Source organism: Oryzias melastigma, linkage group LG16 (assembly GCF_002922805.2).
Source record: "Oryzias melastigma strain HK-1 linkage group LG16, ASM292280v2, whole genome shotgun sequence".
NCBI lineage: Eukaryota > Metazoa > Chordata > Actinopteri > Beloniformes > Adrianichthyidae > Oryzias > Oryzias melastigma.
In genome coordinates this window covers 12076449-12090726 of record NC_050527.1, presented here as the reverse complement: position 1 = coordinate 12090726, position 14278 = coordinate 12076449, and the positions used below count along the sequence as shown (strand labels likewise).

General features: G+C 35.4%; 1 protein-coding gene across 12 annotated transcripts in view; it reads right to left on the bottom strand.

Annotated features, from left to right (window-relative positions):
• ulk4 (unc-51 like kinase 4) overlaps positions 1-14278 on the bottom strand; it is a 69380-nt gene that overhangs the window by 51948 nt on the left and 3154 nt on the right. For all 12 annotated transcript variants that reach the window (XR_004949357.1, XR_004949355.1, XR_004949356.1 and 9 more), the window contains 14 exons: positions 14181-14278; positions 13930-14013; positions 13685-13748; positions 13522-13611; positions 13091-13371; positions 12687-12756; positions 12529-12595; positions 12362-12454; positions 12103-12163; positions 11794-11996; positions 10766-10812; positions 10296-10374; positions 5319-5426; positions 527-610 (listed from right to left, as the gene is read on the bottom strand). Coding sequence is in view for 9 of the 12 variants with exons in the window: in XM_036216045.1 (XP_036071938.1) it covers positions 527-610; positions 5319-5426; positions 10296-10374; positions 10766-10812; positions 11794-11996; positions 12103-12163; positions 12362-12454; positions 12529-12595; positions 12687-12756; positions 13091-13371; positions 13522-13611; positions 13685-13748; positions 13930-14013; positions 14181-14278 (1429 nt within the window). In the remaining 3 variants the exon portion in view is untranslated. The remainder of the gene's footprint in view (positions 1-526; positions 611-5318; positions 5427-10295; positions 10375-10765; positions 10813-11793; positions 11997-12102; positions 12164-12361; positions 12455-12528; positions 12596-12686; positions 12757-13090; positions 13372-13521; positions 13612-13684; positions 13749-13929; positions 14014-14180) is intronic.

Sequence of the window (14278 nt, the reverse complement as noted above, 5' to 3'; positions counted from 1 at the left end):
TTGCAAGATAATTAAGTGTAATTGAAATATGTGTTCAAACAAACAAGTAAACAAGAATTAACGGCAAATCCATTCACATTTTAGATTCATAAGGTTCAGTTTGTTTAATTAACAGACATAAGAAAGGGAATCGATGAACTGTTTAATCAATTAATTGTTATACTTAAATAGATGAAAGGAAAAACGGTCAAATTTGATGACTACTTCCGTTTGTGTTCCTGCTCAATCTTCTACGTGAGCGTGTGTTGGGGGGGTCTTTAATGCTGTTGAAGTCAGTCTGCTTAGCAGCTAAAGGGCCATGTTTGATGCAGGTGTGTGTGTGTGCGTGCGTGTGTGTGACTGCTCTGCATGCCCTTGACTTGCAGCTGGCAAACAAGGCTTTAGGCCCCCACAGCTGCCTCATCGTTAGTGTTCATAGGGATCCCCTGACACACACGCTCACACTCAGGCACACACAGTGTGAGAGACTTAGTCACAGCAACACAGACACATTCAGACACACGCAGACATACACAGAGACACTCACCCCTTCCCGCAGGCTCCTCATTAAGCCAGTGTAGGCGGCAGCGGGAACGAACCACAGTCCCTCTGGGGATCCTCTCTTCTCCTCCTGATAGAGAAACATAGAAAAGACAGTGACGAAGGGTGAGAGGGGAGGACTGGGGGGGTTGTGTGTGAGTGGGGTGGGGGGGTACAGTTAGGAAGAGGAAGCAGTGCAGGAGTAGAGTGGATATGAGAGGAAGGCAGGCATGTAAAGTGAAGGCGAGTAGACAGGAGACAGGAGTGAAGCAAAGGCCACATAAGGGAAGATAACGGGGAGAATGAGGAAACAGATTTCCTGAATGTATGGTCATCATGCCAGTCTTAGTAAAACTTTCATCTGATCTTTGTCCAGCAACTACAGGAATGTATTTTACCTTCAGAATTCAGTTTTTCTAAAAATATTCATTTTATTATTCACTCTATTTAAATAAATCAAACTGTTTAATGCAGTTTCTTCAGCTTCAAATGTTTTAGTTTTTTTTAAATAACCTAATCTCTATGTCAACCTTAAATAATAGAACAATTTGGGATCCCTGGTTAATTACTGTCTTGAATCACAAATGAACAACTTCAGACAAATAATTTTACTGGAAGAAACGTGGAGGGACATTCCAGTTTACTCATTCGGTGTTTTTAAGCTGCTAATTATCTGCCCTCTGAAACTGAAACATCCTCAAGTATTCACTCACCAGAGTGGTAAGGAAATTCAATGGTGAAACACAGCATGTTCAGACCCATCCTTAAACTAATGTCATGTTTTGACAATTAGTTCCACAGATTTACAGACACACAGTTGTGTACTGTATTTTCCACAATGCAGGACGCACCGTCAAAGAAAGGTCTATTTTTGAAATGATATAATATATAAGACGCACCAAGCTATAAGAGTCAGAGATAAGTCTATCAGTCAGAGTTTATTTATTTTGTTCACAGGAACTCTTGAACTTGTCTGTAACACGCTACACGTCACGTTAGAGTATCCACAATGAGTGTAACTCCCAACCTTGTTTGTAACGTAAAAAAAAAAAGCAGACTCACTTTTAACAATATAAATCCCTTCGAGAACTAGAATTAGTTCATATATAAGGAGCTCCAGATTATAGGGTGCACTGACACTTTTTTTTAGATGAATTAATGCTTTGAAGTGTGACTTACAGTGCAGAAATTATTGTAGTCATTATAACTAACATGCTTTAACAAATGAATGTTGTTTTAATCTAATTCTCATTCCATAATTTGGAACTCCCTTAAAGTCCCATACCTCGAGTCGGCAATCTTTAACAGTAAAAGTCCCATTTGGACTCGTTTCCTACTGATCAAAACCCAGAAGGAGCCACATAATCTTACTTTAGCCTTTAAAAAAATTGTGTTTGCATTCATTACTTTCTTAATTTTTAATAATAAACAAGAACTATGCCTATTTTTGGCATGAACAAAAGCAAAAATATATGAAAAAAAACTAGCATCTTTAAAATCTTGATTTTTTTATTTCTTTTAATTTCGTTTTTTTGTTTGTTTGTTTTAAAGAAGCTCAAATAACTTATTTTTCCAAATAAAACATGCTCTGTGCCAAACAGGATGATCTCAGTGCACCTCTGGGCGGCTAGTAACCAATGTTGTGCAGCATAAGAAAATATGTGCTTTTAACTCACAAAAGATCAAACTTTTTACCAAAGTTTTGCTTTGAATATAAAATCTGTGCATTCTGGAGGTAGCGTTGAGCAAATAAAACACAAATCCCTTTCCCATACCAATCATCTTTAATCTGTGGTCTTTTAATTATGATTATTGGTAGTTGTGAGGCAAAAAAAAGTGTTGTTTGCTAGAACATAGTTTCTGCAGAGCGGCAGTAGCTAAACAGACATTTACCTCTTAATGGACTACGTAGACAACATGCTTCCCAAGAAAGCATAATATTCTGTCTTCTTCGTAGTCTTCTTAGCATCAATGGCAGTTCATCAATATGCAGATCTCTGAGTCACTGTGGTACTATCAACGCCATGATGGGTTTTGTGCAGGATCAATGCCGTCTCCCCATTTGGACCCACATTGGCCGGGACATCACCAGATTGGCATCTGGTGATGTCCCGGTCCATGTCAATAGGCCCTGTCGAGTGCCCGCGCTGCTACCGTATGATTTCTAAAAATTGAACCGTAACAGTGGGGCGGCAGCAGGGGGGCAGTGGGATGGCAGTCAGAAATCAGTTGATGATCAGACGATTTTGGGGACCTTGGAGACCCTCCTATCAGTCAGCTATAACACTGCTGCCTTCCTGCCACCCGCCTGCCACCGTGTGACCTCCAAATGTGCCAAGATGACCACTGCTGATTTTAAAAAATCCTCTGGTCGCAGTAAAATTTTAACTTTTTCTTAAAACACCCAGGCCGCCACGTGACGTGTAAAGATGTGACTTCTGGTTACAAATGCCGCCGCTTGGCCACATGCTAAATTTGCTGAAAAACTTGCATCGAAGCTAGTGGAATTTTGGGATATGTGACTGAAGATAACAGTGGTTAAAAAGTAGTTTGATAAAACAAATGTGCTAAAAACTAAAAAATAGATTATATTGCATAATTTTAAAAGATAGACAAATAACATTACATAGTCAATGTTGCATAAAATGTCAAACTTTCCAGTGTTTGGTTAGGAAACTGCAAGGCCATTTAGCTTAGAATCATGAGAAGAATGTTTCAATCATGATTGCTATAGTGTCTTCCACTTTTTTGTAATTGAATTGGATTTCTAAACTTGGCAGTTGATGTTCCAGAAAGGAGAAACAACAGGAAAGAATATAACAAGACCTAAGGAGGTCCGCTTTTTAAGAGCTTTTCAGGAACACAGTGTAGGAAAGTGCTGAGAGCAATCGGGTGAGCTGATTGAATTTTGAAGGTTATCGATCAGTCGCCTAAATAAAAATCTAACTTAATTGACTTGCCTGGCTAGATTGAGGTTAAGTAGAGATAAATTGGAATCACCTTTTAAATGAAAGACGCCTCCTTCACTCTTTCTCTGGTAATTGTGAGGGCAGAGGTCCAATCCCCCTTCAATTCTGTTTAGTCAGCATAAAAAATAAAATACCACTATCTGGTGATGGAGTGCTTGACTTCTTTAATTTTACTAAAGATTGCTCTTTCTCACTGGGGTAATGAGAAAATGGATTTGATCCTTCTTGCATAAGGCGATATCGCCATGCTTGATTAATTTAAACACATGCAGCTAAAAGAAGTCCATTCAGTTCAATTCAAGTTTAGGTTTGGGGAAAAGCAAGACTTTCCCTGATAGACTGTGATCATTTGATTTATGTGTCTGTAGTGGGTTATGAAATGCTCCTTGCCATTATGGGGCCACAGTTAAAGCATAGACCTATTTTGCTTGAATATATATAAAAAAACATGTTTTTTAGAAAGGGTTTTGCAAAAGAAAGAAAGAAAGAAAGGGGAATCAAACAACAAATAATAATAACTTTGCTTAGTTAACTCCATGACTTAGTTAGCTATACATTATTAGTAATGAATGATGATACTCCCTTATGTGAAGACCCTGATTTTTCACCATAATTGTCAACAATGACAACAAGCTAAGAAGTAAATAACAATATTCAGCACTATATTAATCTCAGCAATTGTTACATTGTTGAGTATTAAATTTGACTCATGTCAACAGAAGCAGCGGACTCGAATTCGACGCATGAATCGCGTTCTGTGTCAAATGCAACGTTACATCGGGGTTGTTGAATTTGTTCATACATGTGGGATTTTTCACTTAAAAGTGCGACTGATACTCTGGAGCGACTTATTTTGGTTTTTTTCTTCTTCATTATGTATTTTTTTGGCTCCTGCGACTTATACTCTGGAGCAGCTTATAGTCCGGAAAATACGATAGATGGGTTTGAAAATGGATGGACTGATGGATGGATGGCTATTTCTACAACTTACAATTTTAATTTAACCAAGACAAAAACTTATTATTATTATTAAATGTATCAGTTTATGTAACACCTGACAAAATAATCATTAATAAGTTTTGTTATATTAGTTACGGACTCAGACTGCCAAAATATTAATTAATTAATTTGATTTAATTATGTGTTTCTCCTTGATTTAAAAAGAAAAGCTGATAATATGGTCGCAGTCAAACACACGAATTCCTAAATATAGAATAAATTTCTTTCCACATGCAAACAACACTAATTAAAATATTAAGGTAATAATAGATCTTTAACGATACTTGTAAACTTACTTCATAATCATTCCCATAGATGCATGTGCTGACATACAGTGCACTCCTACTAAACAAAATATAAATGACTTTTTTTATAAAAATCAAATAGTTTCAATGACATACATCGTTTAAAGTTAAAGCCACACTAGTTGTCCCTTACCTAAGTATGTGACATCCATTTTCTGCTTTGAACCATCCATGAACTGCAGTTACTGCAGCATTTTGGAACAATTTCTGTTTTTACTCTGACATTTCTACTTTTTAACTATGTTTACTACCTAAATCAAACAAAAACTATTTCATCTGAATTTTAAATAAAAAGCATCATATCAATGATGACTGGTTTAGCCTAAAGAAAACAACATGGGAAGGAAATTTTAAAGAAATAACTCATTCGTCAAGACAAAATCAATCCTTGACACTCCTTGTTTCTGTAGGCATGTGAAACACAAGTGATCCTAAATATGCTGTTTGTGGATTATATTAGAATATTTTTTACCTCTTAGGTCAACAAACTCAGTGGTCTTAATCTTTTAGTTATCAGATTGAGTACCTGAGAGCAGATGAGGTAGAGGAACTCCCCAAGTGGTGGGATCAGGAACTGCTTCAGTTTGCTGTTTCTGAGATTTTCCCTCAGCAGGTCTGTCAGCATGGACACAGCCTATGAAGATAACAGAATTCACCTTAGAAGCATCCAACTTTAATGTACTTTGAAATGTATTTGTAAAACTTAAATGTGAACTCACAACAATAGAATATTAAATCTGAAAAAGAGTCCAACAGGTAGAAGCAAACAACACACAAAATTATAAAATAAAATAAAAAAATATGTTGAAAACATGACTGTGTATTAAAAATTCCACTCTTGAATCTCTGAAAGTTTAAATGCAATTTTACTTTTGTTAATCAACCTTTTTAAAAGTTTTTTTTAGTAATATAATAATATGTATATAATTATTTAGCCATGATAACCCATTATTTCAAAAGATACTTGTATGTAACAGAGAAACTCTTTACCTATTAGAAGTATAGAACTGAAAGATGCTTTAACACAGTATAAATGTTTCAAACATGCATTATAACCCCAATTGAGCAATAAGAAGTTGCAGTGCATTCATGTTTGAAGGAAAAAATCTTTGTAAAAAGCATATAGATAGCAGGTGGACAGATAATTGGTTTGATAAGAGCGCTCTGTTGAAAGGAGAGAATGGGCTGGTGTGTAAAGCAGCTCTGCAGAAGTGCTGTCAGAGAAACCCTTATCTCCAAGAATCCAGGTCTATACCTAAATGAGCTTAATATGCTAAATCTACAAGCTTTTTCCACCCTGCTGAGATCAACTAAGGCGGATGCTTGTTTAATGTAAGTTTCTTTTGAAGGTTTTCACAGCAAATTTAAGACGACACATGTAAATAAAAAGAACAAGAAGGAAACTGATGTGGAAAATATATGGGGAAAATACTATATTGTACATTAATTTAAGTTGACTCAACCTCATAAAAGTATTAATTATTTATGTTTGATAATTTTATTTAGCAAAGACTAAACTTTGTGTTGTTTTGTTCTTATATTGTAGTTATTTATGCATTTGTTGTTTTTAAACGGGGTCACACTTTTTCTTTTTGAGCATACGTATTGATAAATTCTGAAGACCCATCCTGGAGTGACTTGATTTCAACAACTCCTTCAGAACTTATGTTTTTTAGAGGTTGTTGTGAGTTTTCACAGAACATTAAACCTTTGTAGCCCGTATCATATGCATAAGAGCCCATGAAATGGACCCTTAGTTCTACAGAAAAATACTTGGTGACTTTTTTAAAGCACATCAGAAATGATTCCCTCTTCAATAAAAAAAAAGAAATGTAAAAAAAATCAAACCTTTGAATAACTGTTGCTGCAAAGATCAGACAATGATGTCATGTGTGGAGAAAATCCAAGTGACACAACAGTCAGGCCTTAATCACCATGATACAATATTAAGTTTACAAAAGTATATTTTGAAAAATAGATTTGTAAAAAAGTTAGATTTGAACAAACAACAAAAATAACATGTAATTGGGAAAGAAACATGTTAGAGTGGAGTTTTTTTTTTTTTTTGTGGGCGTAGCCCACAGTGTCACACTGATATTCAGTTGAAATGGTTTTATTACATCTGTAAAGAACAGCGATGGAGTTGAGACAGAAATCAAGATGCCGTATTCTTTGAAGCCGAAGCGCCACAGCCATTTGAATAACTCATGAACCCCTATGTATGTTGGAGTTCTTTTAAATTAAGCTATTTTAGGACAGCTTTAACAGTGTAGTGCAGCAAAACTTGATCATTTACATAAATAAACTACTTGGATAAAAAAAGAAAATACATTTTAATCTTAATCAGGCATTAATGATTAGTCAATCTGAGCCCCAAACTGCAGCTTAAAATCAAAACTCAAGTGAAATAATGTGAAAATACATCAAGGTTAAAAAAGCAAAGCAAAAAACAATCCGAATTCATTCCACCTTAAACAGCGTTCGTAAAATAAGCAGCACGTGCAAAATGTCTTAAGGTAACAATCATCTCAGGGTATATTACTCTGCTTCTGGAATTGATGAAAATGAGAAAAACTTCCTGCAGAAAGAAAGTGCATTTTCTTTGTCATTTGATTGCATGTGCTTGCATACTGAGTATTTCAGAGCAGCTTGAACACACCAATCAGCAGGACTGCAGCATGAGGACCCCTGCTGTGACAACACATGCGCACACACAAAGAGGGAAAACTGTGAGTGCCATTTTGTTGGTCATCTGTTAGCTTCCCTGCAACACAAGGAGAAAAAAAAAGAAAAAAACAGAACATTTGCAGACACACACACACACACACACACAAACAGGTTTAAATAAAAGACAAAGAAAACCTCACACACAGGACCCCTGCTGAGAGCTTGCAAACATGTTTCAAGAAAAGCCCATGCACACATAAAAGGTACAGGGACACACACTGGTCCACACCGTCGCACACACACACACACACATAGACAACCCCTGCTGAGTCCACGGATGGTCACTGAGGCTAAGGTTACAAACAGACGCACTAACATGGGCGATGCATGTTCTTTTCTTTGCAATTTGTGATTCTAAGGTAATGGATGAAATTAGGCAGCAGTAAAACTGTTACCCTGTTTATCAGGGACAACAAAGTGCATGGAAGCTGGGCTGTTTGGCCAGAGTCGGGTATTGTGTTAATCACCGCGATGGCTCGACAGTAGTTATGCTGGACAACAAGCAAGGAAAAAATGCTTTTCCTCCACAGGTACATACATTTGGGGAACGTTATCTACCATCGATATATATTTTTAAATTAAAGGTTACAATGATTTGTGTGGACCTTTAAGTCTTCAAGGAAGACTAAACTTAAATAATTATGCAAACTTAGTGAAGACAAAAATATAAAACTTTTTTCAACTACCAAAAGTTTAAAACAGCTTAAAAAATGAAAAAAGTTTTTTCTGTTTTAAAAATTTACATGACTATATCAGACAGTTTTAAATAAGTGTTAATGAGTTAGATTAAAAATAAATCCCAGCAGTGAACAAAACAAAAAATTGTTGATCATTAGTTTTCACATTCTGATGTTCTCTTTGAAAACATTAGCTCGTGGGATTCTAGTTTCTTTGATATTTACACACACCACCCTCACTCCCTAAAATCTAAACATTAACGCCAACCGAGCGTGTTCTGTAACGGGCACCGACCTAGAGCTCTTCAAACAGCGGTGGCCTCCTCTGCACAATGAAGCAGATCACCCAAATCTGCAGCCCACAAGTTCCTCTGCAAACATCCTGGTGCCAGACATCAAAAGCTAACCTGAAAGGTCGAACATCCAAGTCCCAACATGTCAGAGATGTTTTTGAAGCACCAAAGATAACCTGCACGATCCCAGGAAAGGGGCTCCGGTCTCATATTTAATTTGTGTTTGTTTATTCATTTAACCAGCATGGTTAGTTAGTATGTCAAAATCTGTTCACTTTGGGGATGATTGATGAGGAATTTACTGCAAAAATGAAAAATAAATAGTAGCAAAAACCTAAATCTTTTTTTTTTAAATCTCAGAAAATATTTTTTAACATATAAATTAGAACCAACAATGTTATATAGTTTACAGGTAGGACTTGTTCTAAGTAAAGGATAAAATAAGGACAGACAAACTAAAAAATACTTTTAAAACTTTTAAAACTACACTTAGGAATATTCCCCCATGTTAAAAAAGTGTTAAACATATATTAAAAAACTCTATTGTCTCATCTATTACGCACATGTTGTGACAGAAAGACATAGGTGGAGACTAAATAAGGAAGTCTTGGACTATAATTGTTCCATATGATCATGATGTTAAATAGATTTTTAACGCCCCCAACTGGTAAAAGGCAGTGCTATAAAGTTATTAAGATTGTCACATTTCGTCTAAAAACTTATTATCTTCTTGTTGGGCAATTTAAAATACATTTCTAAAGGGAGTGATACACTGTCAAATATGATTAAATGAAATATGATTAAAAGAAAGAATATTTGAGTGTGTTTTTTTAATACTTTTCTCTGCAAATAAGGTGCATTTGTTGGTTAATTTCTGTGGTTTACTGCCACATGATGGTTTAAACTGGTACTGCATGTGTAGTGTTTGGAAAAAATGTATTTAATCTTCAGCACAGTTTCTCTGTTTATTAAATTATGAATTATAATTTGCCGTAAGAAGCAGGACAGGTTGCTTTTATTGAGTTATTTTTTTCCAGCCAGCTTTAAGTTGCATGGAGAAGTGCATGTACTTTTCTTGGATGAAAGTACTGGTATGTATTAGGTTCCCAACTTAAGAATACACATTCCAGTGTTGGAAAAGGATTTTTCATTGCAGTGGAGAGAATATTAGGCTATTTCTATATCTTGTCTATGAATTGCATAAGCAAGTTTGGACACATTTAATTTCCTGTACCTTAAATATGGAGGCTAGAATTTAATTTGCTCCCATTTTGTGGCTAAAAAAATACTGAACAGTCATAACAGTTATCTCCTTAATTGTTTTTTTTTTTTTTTTATATATTAGTGGTCTTTGTGAAAAAATTTCTAACTCAAACATTGCTTAAAAAAATAAATAAATAAATAAGTTGTCAAAGCAATAGTTAAGCAAAAGTTATTCAAATTGCCCCCCCACACACAAATATATCAGCCAGCAGTGAGATTCTAGGTTTTCATGTATTGAAAGAATTGTAATGTAATTTTGACTTTCTCGACTTTCTATCGACTGTAATTTCATGAACTGTCTATAAATGTTTTAATCTTTCTGTGCAACTTACACCGATGGCTACTAACCAGACTGAAAGTAGGGTCAGAATGAACTGCATAATAATAATAATATAGTGTTCTTGACAGTTAAGCACATTTACATGATATAGTTTCCCAAACTGTATACTAAGCTTTAGCATATAATAAGCTTTAAATGGTGATTATCGTATCTTTAAGCAAATATGTGGTTGCAGCACATATAGAAGGTAGTGTTTTACAAACCTCACAAACATGGCTACTCTCTTCTAGATGACTGCAGTGCAGAGCTAGAAGACCCATGACTCGAAGAACTTTGCTTCGCCTGCAAGAACAAAAAAGCAAGATCATATTTTTTTACATTTGGATTAATACAGATCTGATAACATTAAAGCTAATTTAAATTATATATATATATATATATATTTTTTTTTTTAAATCAACAAAAACATAGCAACAACTCATCTTCCAACCCACAACAAGTGACTGGAAAATGTAGACAGCACATACAACTATGTAAAGATCAAAGCATTTGAAGAGAACATTTCATTTTAGGATGTGTTTTTATAGTGTTCCCTTTTTCAGGAGCAGTGCATAATGTTTTTTTTAATAAATAAATTTACTGCCTTTGTTGTAGCACATTTCTTTATCTTTCCCAAAGTTTTAGGAAGCCTGCACCAACTCTATCTTGTAAAGAAAAGATATAATGTACTTACAGATCCCAGTTAGGTGCTCTTCGCAACTCTTTGGTCAACACTTGAAGCTGAATTAAAGAGACAGGAGTGTTAAGAGGATGAACAACTAACATGATGTGCAGAACAGATGATTGGTTAATGATAACAGTACTCTTTAGTTCATTTTAGCGGGTATTTTTCATTATATAATTCAACTAAGTAGGTTTCTTGTGTTTTTTGTATGTTACAAGTGAAACCAGATATATCATGCTGATTTTAAAAATGGTTATATGGAAGCCACACCTTAAACAACATGGAAAAACACTGAATTAGAATGAATTGCCAATAACTTACTAGAAACATCAACAATTGCAAACAACTATCATTACACAAGTGATGCTCTGCATTTATGGAGAAAAATAATTTTACAGAACACAAAACTAAAGAATTACTAACTAAACTGATTTAAAAAAAAATATTTCTTTTGTGCATTTATGAAGATTAAATTTGTCTTATTCTTGCTTAGATGTAGGCCTACACGTATTACAGTGTATTGTTAGGATTGATGTTGTGCAAAATCAATCCTAAAATGTGCATAGTAACTGTCACACATGCATTATGATACTCAATACCTCTCCATAGTGTTATCCGTTCTTTTTTTTAACACTTTTTTCTCTTTGTACTTTAAGGCAGTTTATGCCTGCTGCAGAACTGAGTAAATGGCAAAGTCACACTCTCCGCACAAATATTTAAACAATATTTGCAATGTGACTTTTAGATTTTAATACAGCTGAAATTTCATGTTTCATGATTTTATGATAGTCAAGGCAAGAGGGGAGGTGGGGGGTGACTTGACGAATCTGAATACTGACCCTCCAAAACAACACAAACCACAAACTAATGTAAAATTTTTAAATCCTGGAATCGCAAAGTCTAAAAACTCCTGGAACATTTTCCCCCCTTTTGCCTAACAGTAGCTGGGATAGGCTCCAGCAACCCCGATGACCCCAAAAGGATTCAGAAAACGGATGGAAAATAAAACACAAGAAAGTAAAGGCAGATTTTCCTACCAGTGTTGAGTTAATTAGCTTGTCAGCAACTGCAGTATGTCCAGCCACACAGCAGAGATAGCACAGCAAGTTTAGTTTGGATCGAATGGCTGTGGACTGAGAGGAAGGTTGTGTAGTGGATGGGCGCTTTTCCTCAAGGGACGAACAAAGTTGTAGAAGGAAGCTACTCCACTCTTCTTCACTCAGAGAAATCAACTTCTCAACTGAAGAAGAGAGATAAGACTTGTTTCTAGAAAGCAACAGGCTCAAACAAGCATATAGCAATTCTCTTTGTTTCATTAAACACAACAGAAACAAACAATGACATACCTGAATAGGCTGGTACACAAAGGGTTTTGGGATCAAATCGTACTGAAGCACTCTTAACAATCTGTATAAACGTCCGAATGAGACCAAAAGTCAACTTCAAACTACCTTGTTTGATAACCTATTTTCAGAAGGTTTGCCTAATATAACAAAACATTCAGTGTTACTGCATCTAAAATGTTAAAAACACTGTAAAACATTGTTAGGCCTTATGACAAATTTACCAGGAAAATACTTTGCACGGTGTAATTGTGTGATGTACCTTAGGATTATCAATGATTGGAGTAACAGTCAGATCAGATTCATTGTGTAGAAGACTCCTCACACAGTCTGCGATACCTGTCCTTGTGCAAATCTATGAGGATAAATAAGAAAATTCTGGAAGATCATGGAGGTAAACTCAACAAGGATGAAAGGAATTATAGAAACCTCGGCTGAACTGATGTGATTTAGAGAGTCTGGTGTGTTGTGGTTTCCTCTCGTCTTGGCACAGGAGCTACAAGAGCAGCAATACAACAATTCATTAGTCTGACTTAATAGAAAGAATTCTAATATGAGGATATATCAAAGAGAAGAATAGTGACTACCTATGGAGGAAAATGGCTTCTGCGCTGTCATTATCCATACCACTCTTTGGCTTCAGCTCCCTTGAATTATCTAAAAATATATATCAAAAATAAGGATATTTATGACAAAAAATCAACATGTGTGATTCTGTAACGTTCAATACAGTATAAGCTGAACATGGAAGAACTGAGAACTACATAAGTAAGTAAAAAAAAAAAAAACTAAAGATTTAAAGGAGAAACTAGATGAAATTCACAAAACAAAAATTCTTTATTTTTTGTGGTAGCTTATAAAATCCTATTTGCAATAAACCTCTTCTAAAGATTAAATTCATAATGAATATTCAAAAGCTTTTTGCGAGCGAACATTACATGTCTAACTGAAGTGCATAAAAAATTAAGAGAAACATGAGGGAGTCTGTTACCTGCCGTAAATGATTTACTACGCTGTGATGTTTGGTGCGTTTGCTCCACACCAGTTAGCTCAGGGTCATCTCCAGCCTCTGTCTCCCACTCCTCTTGGCTGCCTTTGACTGTTATTGTCTTCCGCATGGCTTCACTATTCCTTAGTTGTCCACATAACATTTGTTCCATGGATCGTTGTCCATCTGTGTTTGTGTTACATGGTCTTATGGTTGATGCACTTGTATTTGAAGACATTGATGGTTTCAACTGTGAAAATGATGAGTAGCTGCTGGGTTTATGACTGTGAAAGCATTGGGAACAAACATACACACATTTTCAGTGTTTGGGCAAAATATATAAATAAATGTTTGGTCATTTCAGTCTACCACTAATATGAGTCAATAGTTTTGAAAATATTTCAATCATACAACATAAAAAATAAACAACAGACCCCATCTTAAAGGACTCTACTTTCTTGTTGTTTTCCTCCTGTATTACTTCTTTCCAGAAAGCATGATCCAGCAGCTCTGACCAGCAAAACCTTGAAGACATTTTTCAAAATGTTCCTTATTCGCTTAAGTAAAAATGGTTATATTCCTTCCCTGGAAACCCACCTTTCCTCTGGATTTTTGGTGAGTAATCCTTTCAAAAGACTATGGAAGTCAGGACTTGGAGGACCTAAGAAAACATCATGGCCAACAAAACAAAAATAAAGAACTTCCTGATCCAAAAACAAAAGACACTATTACCATGTCAATTAGTCAGTATTGTAAAGCTGCTATCCTACTGTAAATTTAGCTTAATAGATCAAAACAAAGATTTTTGTGTATATTCTAGTGTGGATGAGTGATGTCTTTACAGGTCTTTCTGGGAGGGAGTGGCTCCTGGTTCAACAACATCTCTGTCAGCTCAGTGTTGCTCTCAGAGAAAAAAGGAGGATTTCCTGGCATACAAAAGAAAACAGTACAATTTATACTTTAGATATATTGTTTGTTACAGCACAATGCTAGTATTTCAATAAGCAAAATAAGTCAAAATATTTCAGAATTAATCAATATACATAAAAAAATATTTAATATTTCTAGGTGTTTTCTGTGAGTTCGTATGTACCTGTGTACATATAGTAGAGGACACAACCAAGAGCCCAAAAATCAGAGCTTACAGTTGCTTCTGAGCCCTGCACAATTTCTGGTGCTTTGTAAGCTAAA